The 9,692-nt window shown below is 34.1% G+C and overlaps 1 protein-coding gene across 1 annotated transcript; it reads right to left on the reverse strand.

Moving 5' to 3' along the window:
* Window positions 1-813: 813 nt before the first annotated feature.
* Window positions 814-2,662, reverse strand: LOC112040242 (tubulin alpha chain). The gene is made up of 3 exons (XM_065777054.1): window positions 2,410-2,662; window positions 1,956-2,326; window positions 814-1,664 (listed from the first exon to the last, which is right to left on the reverse strand). Exons 1-3 carry the CDS (start codon window positions 2,630-2,632, stop codon window positions 1,011-1,013), a joined length of 1,248 nt encoding a protein of 415 aa, XP_065633126.1. The 5' UTR covers window positions 2,633-2,662; the 3' UTR covers window positions 814-1,010.
* Window positions 2,663-9,692: the final 7,030 nt, after the last annotated feature.

Consider the following 9,692-nt stretch of genomic DNA (forward strand, 5'->3'; position numbering starts at 1 on the left):
ACTATGATTTTTTAGCATATTCTCAGCTTAGCTATAATTATTTATAATTTTCCATTCCCTGAATCATGTGACTTTTACTTATAGAACTTGCACTTCATAATATAGCACATATACGCAATGAAAATAAAAGCTACTGGCTGGTTTGAAACCTGAAGAATTAATGGAACATGAATAAGAGCTTTGGATAACCATGTACTGAAAAATCTTTTTAGTCCCTACATTTTCTCTCACCAACTAAGCACTTTTGAATGATAAGCCTTGAAACCTAACCATTAATCTTTCAAACTTGTTGCATCTGCATAGGTTACTTCCCATTATGTTGACGGACACAAGGTCTTTATTACATATGATAACCCAAGTCTAAATAAGCACCTAATTGAGACAAGTACTGCAATTATGTGACATACCACACAAATATCAGAGCAAAGTGAAAATTTGGGCAGTCTAGTACCACAACCAGAGGATAATGGAAATCTGGTGTGGTATATGGAAATCTGGTGTGGTATGTAAAATTGTACATTCAATTGCAGAGGTTTGCCACCAAAGTCCATTGCTGCAGTGCATGCTTCTATCACATTAGAACAAACATATTAGTTTTCTGTAACTTATTTGCTTATTTGCTTAAATTGAGATAGAAATAAGCCAAGTGAATGCAATCTCCATAATCACTATATCTCCTGAAGAAGGAGCAGTGCCTTCAAAACGTGGCATAAAATAGTAGCCATTTAATTTAAAAAAAAGCACCCAAGAAGGAAGAATCGAACTCAGAATAAAATTAAGAAAAAGAAAAGGAGGAAATAAAAGCTACAAAAATTAAGAATAAACAATATTTTCATGTATAGTAGCCTCACACAAACTGGGTATAACATAGGAACAACTGAGTTTATTGCTCACAAACACTAAAAGGCACAGGCCAAGGAAAAAAGATAACTTCATACTAGCTAAATCACAAAGAACATTTAACTACTTTGAACGAACATTTTAACTACTCGGCACAAATTTAAATCTTCTTAGTACTCATCACCTTCATCATCCTCACCCTCATCTGCCTCAGCACCAACCTCCTCATAATCCTTCTCCAAGGCAGCAAGGTCCTCACGAGCTTCAGAGAATTCTCCTTCCTCCATTCCCTCACCAACATACCAATGCACAAAGGCACGCTTGGCATACATGAGATCAAACTTGTGGTCAATGCGGGAGAACACCTCAGCCACACTGGTAGAGTTTGAGATCATGCAAACAGCTCTCTGCACCTTGGCAAGGTCTCCTCCTGGAACAACAGTGGGAGGCTGGTAGTTGATACCACACTTGAATCCAGTGGGGCACCAGTCAACAAACTGAATGGTGCGCTTGGTCTTGATTGTAGCAACGGCAGCATTGACATCCTTGGGAACAACATCACCACGGTACATCAAGCAGCATGCCATGTACTTTCCATGACGAGGATCACATTTTGCCATCATAGAAGAAGGCTCAAAAGCACTATTGGTAATTTCAGCTACTGAAAGTTGTTCATGATATGCTTTCTCAGCAGAGATGACTGGTGCATAAGAGGAAAGCATAAAGTGGATCCTGGGGTAGGGAACCAAGTTGGTTTGGAATTCAGTCACATCTACATTTAGTGCACCATCAAATCTAAGAGAGGCCGTCAAGGATGAAATCACCTGAATTTCGAGAAAAACAAATTACATAAGAAATATATCAGAGGGATACAAGCAACAATATATTCAAAATATATAAACATACATCTATTAAAACATATCAAGTAAACACTTCTTAAAATCATCTAAGCATGATGAGTTAATTGACAGCAAATATTGTTATCCTTGATAAAATCTTTCCTCCAATGAAACACATGACATTAATTTCCCAATTGCTTCTGACCAGAGGCAACACATTTGACAAAGACCAAATATTTGTGATGATGATTAACATAAGACCCTGCAACTCTTCACCTGGGAGACAAGTCGGTTGAGGTTGGTATAGGTGGGTCGCTCAATGTCAAGGGAGCGCCTGCAAATATCATAGATGGCCTCATTGTCCAAAAGTATAGCCACATCAGTGTGTTCCAGGAGGGAGTGGGTGGAGAGGACACTGTTGTAGGGCTCAACAACAGACGTGGAGACTTGTGGAGAAGGGTAAACTGTGAAACCCAGCTTTGATTTCTTCCCATAATCAACAGACAAACGCTCTAAGAGAAGGGAGCCAAGCCCAGAACCGGTGCCTCCACCAACAGCATTAAAAACCAGAAATCCTTGGAGGCCAGTGCAGTTGTCGGCAAGCTTTCTGATACGGTCCAGGCACAGATCAACAATCTCCTTGCCAACTGGAACAGGAAAGTTTTGTTTCAGATACTGTAATTAAAATGGCACAAAAAAACAAAAAACATTCCAAGTGTGAAATGCTTACTAGTATAGTGGCCACGGGCAAAGTTATTAGCAGCATCTTCCTTGCCACTGATAAGCTGTTCCGGGTGGAAGAGCTGGCGGTAATTTCCAGTCCTCACTTCATCAATGACAGTGGGCTCAAGATCAACAAAGACAGCACGAGGGACGTGCTTCCCAGAACCAGTTTCACTGAAAAAGGTGTTGAAGGCATCATCACCTCCACCAATAGTCTTGTCATTTGTCATTTGGCCATCAGGCTGCACAAATATCAACCATATCAAAAGCTTGAACAAGAACTATTAAACACTAAAAAAACAATGTTCAGCCAGCAAATTTTTTCATGGTTTTATACAAAAACCACCAATAATTTTATGGTCTACATTGAGTCATCATGCATATACATTAATACATAGCCTAACATTCCAAATACATATTTCCATTCAATTACTGTAAACTACCACGAAGAACTACAGACTGCTAAAATAATAGTTAAACTAAGACAAGGTAAAAATACAAAATATAGAAATTAGTACATACATATGACAGACAAACACAAAATTTAGACATTAAACAACCATAATACAAACAAGTGCATATACATATACAAGAAAGAGTCCACAGAATTTTCAGAAAAATCTAAGAAACGACAGTCCTGTATAAGACATTTCATCTGTCACTAACCTAACTAAATGCAAACTTCCAAATTCTATACTTACAAAGGTGAAAAAGTTCATTGAGCAATATATTTCAAGTAAATATCTTCTTCTTCTTTTTTTAATTTAATTACAAATTTGTTCCTCCAACTATAGAATAAAGTTCAATTTGGACCATCAACAATAAATTGTGTCAATTTGGTCCCTCGACTATTATGCATGTCAATTTAGTCCCTCTACTTTCAATATCAAGTCAATTTTCATCATTGAATCTTCTATACATTTACATTTTAAAGAATTTGATTAATGTGGCAAATAGAACACAAGTTAAGGTTATTATGGAAAGTGTAAAAACATTGCCCAAATCGTGTGAAAAATTCAGAGATAATTTAGCAAAAGAAATTACAAAAGCTCCAAATCCAACCCGATCTAGTAAACGCATTTTGCAAAAATCAAAGGTGACAATCAATTAAGCAGTCACATAATCATCACAGACAACAAATGTACAAGATTTCAAATGAAACAAATTGCAAGCAATTTCAAAGACTTCATTTGTCTGAACAAAAACAGTCAATATGTTATTACTGTTATTTTGCTGGGTCAGATCAGATCCAAATGGTAAAAATCTCAGAACAAAGATATAAATGCCAGATCAGATCAGATCAAATGCCAAAACACATAGATCTAAACATTTGCAACCAAAAAAAAAAAATATATATATATTTATCATAAAAAATTATAAGACTAAAAAATAGATTATACAAATGATATAAAAACCTCATTTAAATTCATTATTTTTGTGAGAATAAGACATTAATATTCATTCTTAATTCTAAAATAAAATACCTATTTGGTATGAATAATAAAATATTGTCTAAAAGTTTTAAGTTTTTATAGTGGGTCATTCTACGGTACCCACCTTTTCTTGTGTGGGTACGGTACCCACTTATAGATCTAACAATTGATTTCACTTATTTTAATCCTGCTGTTTATGTGATTTAAATGAATTACCAATTACCAATCAAGCAAGTAACATATAAAATCAAATACAGGAAAAAAAAATGTCTTTTCTTTTCCTCTCTCTCTCTCTCTCTCTCTCTCTCTCTCTCTCTCTCTCTCTCTCTCTCTCTCTCTCTCTCTCTCTCTCTCTCTCTCTCTCTCTCTCTCTCTCTCTCTCGTGTAACCATTTTCCATACCTTTTCCCTAAATTTATCGTCAAGATTTGAGTTTTTGAATGGTGGGTTTAATGATTTATTTCAAGTGAAAGTGAGAGTAGGATAGGTTTTTTCTTCATCCTTTTATTCCTTTTCCCTGAATTTATTGTCAAGACTTGGGCCTATTTGATTGGTTTTTGTTTTCCTCTAGGAATTTTGGAGCACTAGCATTAGGATGTTTTGAAATCTAAACTGAAATTATGTAATAGGTAGATTCAAATTGCAAATCAAGCCACTTGCTTTGATTTTTCCCGATGAAAACCCATGTGAAAATTTCCGATTGAAGAATCCTTCAGCATTGTAATGTGAATTTTAATTTTACATATTTATTTATTATATAGAATATTTGATTTCATTACATAAAACATTGCACTCATTGTGGTTTTTCATTTATTATTACCAGTGTATCTTCCTTTTTGTTCAGTGGCTTTGAAGTTTTTCATTTATGATTACTATTGTATTTTGACTATTAGCCGTATTAGTTTTTACTTTTTAGTCAAATTCGATAGTACCGCCTAATGTTTTGTTGGTACCATCCAATATGACCAATGTACCTTCCCATTTGATTAAACAAAAATAAAAGAACCATCAAATATGACATTGATACTAACTAAGGTGACGTTGGTACTATTTAATGTGACTAAAAAAAATAAGGGAGCCACCAAATATCATAATGGTACTGTAATATGTGATTTTTTTTTTTCTTTTATAGAAATAATATGTGATGTTGGTACTACCTATTGTGACTAAAAAAAAAAAAAAGGAAACCACCTATGAGAGTGCCTTTTTTCTCAGCACAGTGGCCCAAAGATCCTAGGCCAAATAAGTGTTCTTGGTAGACTGGGCCTGGCTCACTGCAGCTAAAAGGCTGTTTAAGAACCAAGTAATGCACAAAGCAAACTTCCTACAACATAATTAAACTAACAAGCAAAAATGTCCATATTGAATGACAATTCAAACGGCCAGGAAACACGTAGCAATAAAGATACAGTGAAAAAAAAAAAAAAAAAAGGGTTAGGGATCCTCTAATCAATGAGAGGCATTTTATTAATCTTCTTTAATTATGATTACAGTGCTCACTAAGACGTGATACAAGGTTTAACTAAGTTCAAAAATTATAGACTTTGATAGCTATTCAAGCTTCCAAGACTTGTAAAATTTAAATTTTTTGAATCCGAGTATGTGCTATAGTGGCTGTCTCTAGGATACCGGGAGCAGTCCCTCTGCTTTCCTTGAACTTTACAAAGTTCTTTCTATGGCTCTATGTCTTTTCTAGAAATCTAGAAAAATGGCGATGAATGTCTGAATAAAGAAATCAATTAAATGAAAATCTGCCCCTTCAGCATGGATCCCCCCTCCTTTTATAGCGCAGCTCTAGGGTTTCGGGGTACCAGTGATTTCTCTCTTTTGCCCCTCAAAGTTCGTACCGTGCTAGTTTGCTCAAGGGCTGGTCGTTTCCTTTTTTCTCATAACTTCTTACTTTTGGTGCGACCAAGCGGAAAGCCCTTAGCTGGTTTTCTATTTCAAGGTCCCTCCGTTCACTAATCTTCAGTTATTTGGCCCTTTCTTTCACCGCTCCAGCTTTTGGTTGCACTCCATCCTTGTTATTTTCTCCAAATAGTTGGAATCCTTGAGACACAGCTCCTGCGTTTTGCTTCATACTTTCTGATCCCACTGCATGTCTAGGCACATGAGACCCGCATGCTCTTTGTCTTTTATCCTTCTTTTGAACTTGCTTCAATCTTACTTTTCGCATCCTAGGGATCCCCGGACTCTGGTGACTTCTGGGATCCCGGCCCAGCTCTTCTTATTGGGCTCCTTTTGGTTCATTGATCCTAGCCGGTTGGGCCTTTCTCTTGCTTTATGTACTTTAAATTTTGTTCTTTCATGGGCTCTTGGATTTCAACCCTCTGGACCTCTCACCCTTTTCTTCTTTCTTTTTCTCTTTTCTTCATTATGTGAGCCTAGCCCCCCCAACCTCCGGTCCCCCTTTTTTTTTTTTTTTTCTAGCTTCATTTCCATGAAATTAGCCTAATGTGCTATTTTTTTGGGCCTTAGACTGTGATTAATTTTGAACATCAACATCACCAAATCTGATAATAGTACAATCATATGTGATGTTAGTATTGATTAATGTGACTAAAAATAAGAGAACCATCGAATGTGACAAAAGTACAATCATATGTGATGTTGGTACTGTCTAGTGTAATAATGGAACTGTCAAGTGTAATAATGTCAAGTGTAATAATGGAACTGTCAAATGTGAGGGGAAAAAAAAAGAGAACCATTAAATGAGATAAAAATATGGTTACATGCAATGTTAGTACTACCTAATGTAATGATGAAATTGTTAAATGTGAGAACAAAAATAAAGGTACCACTAAATGTGACAAAATAAGAGAACCACCACATTTGATAATGGTACCACCTCGTATGTATACAAATCTTAGGTAACCATTTTCCATACCTTTTCACTAAATTTATCGTCAAGATTTGAGTTTTTGAATGGTGGGTTTAATGATTTATTTCAAGTGAAAGTGAGAGTAGGATAGGTTTTTTCTTCATCCCTTTTTCCTTTTCCCTAAATTTATTGTCAAGACTTGGGCCTATTTGATTGGTTTTTGTTTTCCTCTAGGAATTTTGGAGTACTAGCATTAGGATGTTGTGAAATCTAAACTAAAATTTCGTAATAGGCAGATTTGAATTGCAAATCAAGCTACTTGATTTGATTATTCCGGATGAAAACCCATGTGAAAATTTCCCATTGAAGAATCCTTTAGCAAATTTGTAATGTGAACTTTAATTTTACATATTTATTTATTAAATAGAAATTTTGATTTCATTACATAAATCATTGCACTCATTTCGGTTTTTCATTTATTATTACTACTGTATCTTCCTTTTTGTTCAGTGGCTTTGAAGTTTTTCATTTATGACTACTATTGTATTTTGACTATTAGCTATATTATCTTTTTACTTTTTAGTCAAATTCGATAGTACTACCTAATGTTTTGTTGCTACCGTCCAATTCAATTAAATAAAAATAAAAGAACCACCAAATGTGACATTGATACTGACTAATGTGATGTTGGTACTATCTAATGTAACTAAAAAATAAGAGAGCCACCAAATATCATAATGGTACAGTAATATGTGTTTTTTTTTTTTTTTTTGATAGAAATAATATGTGATGTTGGTACTACTTAATGTGGCCAAAAAAAAAAAAAAAAACCACCAAATCTAATAATGGTACAATCATATGTGATGTTAGTATTGCCTAATGTGACTAAAAAATAAGGAAAGCATCGAATGTGACAAAAGTATGGTCACATGTAATGTTGGTATTGCCTAATGTAATAATGAAACTATTAAATGTGAGAAAAAAAGAAAAAAAGAAAAGAGAACCATTGAATGAGATAAAAGTATGGTTACATGTGATGTTGGTATTACTTAATGTAATGATGGAATTGTTAAATGTGAGAAAAAAAAATAAATATACTACTAAATGTGACAAAAGTATGGTCAAATGTGATGTTGATACTGCCTAATGTGACAAAAGTATGGTCAAATGTGATGTTGATACTGCCTAATGTGACAATGGAACTATCAATGTGAGAAACAATAAGGGAACTATCAAATGTGACAAAAGTATGATCACATGTGATGTTGGTACTGTTGATACTGTATTTTGTCTGGCCTCGATTCACGCACGTCAAAACAAAAACCAAAAAATCAAAAAATTTTGAAATAAGGTGCAAACTCATAAATTTTAAAGTAAAAAATGGTAATAATAAATACAAAATGATGGAACGGCGAATCAAAAGGTCACAATTTTTGAAAGTCTTTTTTGTAGCAATCAAGGCTAAAACCTTAGTTGGGTATGGTAAAAAAGTTGACTTTTTGATCCGACCGTTGGATCACATTAAATTTTGGATCATCTCATAAGGTATATTTTTCCTTTTAAAACGATAGTTTACGGGCTAAAATCAGAGTTAAAATGGATGAGATATCACCAAAATGCCAAAAACCCTAATAAAATCCTCACTTTTTTTTTTCCCCACGAAAAACTAGCAGTTTTTTACTTGATTTCATGTAATAATCTGTATCGATTGGACAAGAACTAGAGCAAGCAAGCTGGACAATCTTGAAGAACCAATTCTTAGCTATTTTTCATCAAAAGGGCTCAACGATATCTACTCCAAATTAGAAGATATGAATTTTTTAAGAAAAAACATCATAAAATTTTTCAACACTGCGTCACCTTCCTTCCAAGCGCGATATCTCAACGATAGTAGCTCCAAATGGAGCGAGGCCAAGACCATTACTAGACATCTAGAGCTTTCCAAGCATATAAAGTTTGAAGAAAACGAAGCTCAAAAAAGCCTCCAAATAGCTGCGCGAAGATCGGGCCAGAAATCATAAAAAGACAAAGTAGGCTGATGAGATGGCAAAAATGGAAGGCTAGCTTAGGTGTAACATGTTACACCTAGAGCTAGCCTCCCATTTCCTCATTTCCCTATAAATATGCCCTCAAATTTTTGTAAAAAAATAGGAACTTTTCATGAGAGAAAAATAAGAAAATAGGGAGAAAAAGTGAGGGGAAAAAGAAAAGAAAAGAAAAAGTTAAGAAAATTCTGGAAAAATAGTCCCAGAAATTCTGAAAAATGTCTCTCTCTCTCTCTCTCTCTCTCTCTAGAGGAAACCCAAAAAAAAAAAAAATAGATCCTCATCCATTGTTGTTTATTATTGTGGGTAAGCTTGTAGGGATGAGTTAGTTCTTTAATAACTACACTCATCCCATCCTCTCTAATTATCTTGTAAACATCATTTCAATTGGCACATTTTGACATTTCCAAAAGGGACATTCAAGATACAAATACACTACCTCATGTAAAATAAATAAATTGTTTTTTGAATCATACGAAGACAAAATGATGTCAAACCACCATGGCTAGTTTACCCCACACACGTTGCCATCTCAATGGACAGCTAACCATGGTTTTAAAAATCGATACAGTGAAAGAACCGAAAAAGGGATTAGTTATCGATTTTCTAGTTGGACTAGGGTTGGACCGGTGGTCGAACCAATAACGTCATAAATAATTTAATTAATAATTTTAAAACAATAAAAATTAATATATATATATATATATATTTTTTTTAAGTTTTTTAGCTAGGAATATTCAAGTTAAACACACACATACACACACATATAATTTTAAAAAATAATGTGAGTTTAGTTTTTGTGTATTAAATTTAGGAAATAAAAATAACAAAACCCAACGGTAATATTTTTAAATTTTCCAATGATATATTTTTTTAACAAATCTAGTTGATATAATGACTTGTAAAATCATCTAAAGTGCCACGTTTCCAACCTTTTTACAATATTTTTACAACAAATCATATGTGAAAAGTTGTTATTGATTTTAATTTAA

The sequence above is a fragment of the Quercus suber genome, unplaced genomic scaffold (assembly GCF_002906115.3).
Source record: "Quercus suber isolate HL8 unplaced genomic scaffold, Cork oak 2.0 scaffold_147, whole genome shotgun sequence".
NCBI lineage: Eukaryota > Viridiplantae > Streptophyta > Magnoliopsida > Fagales > Fagaceae > Quercus > Quercus suber.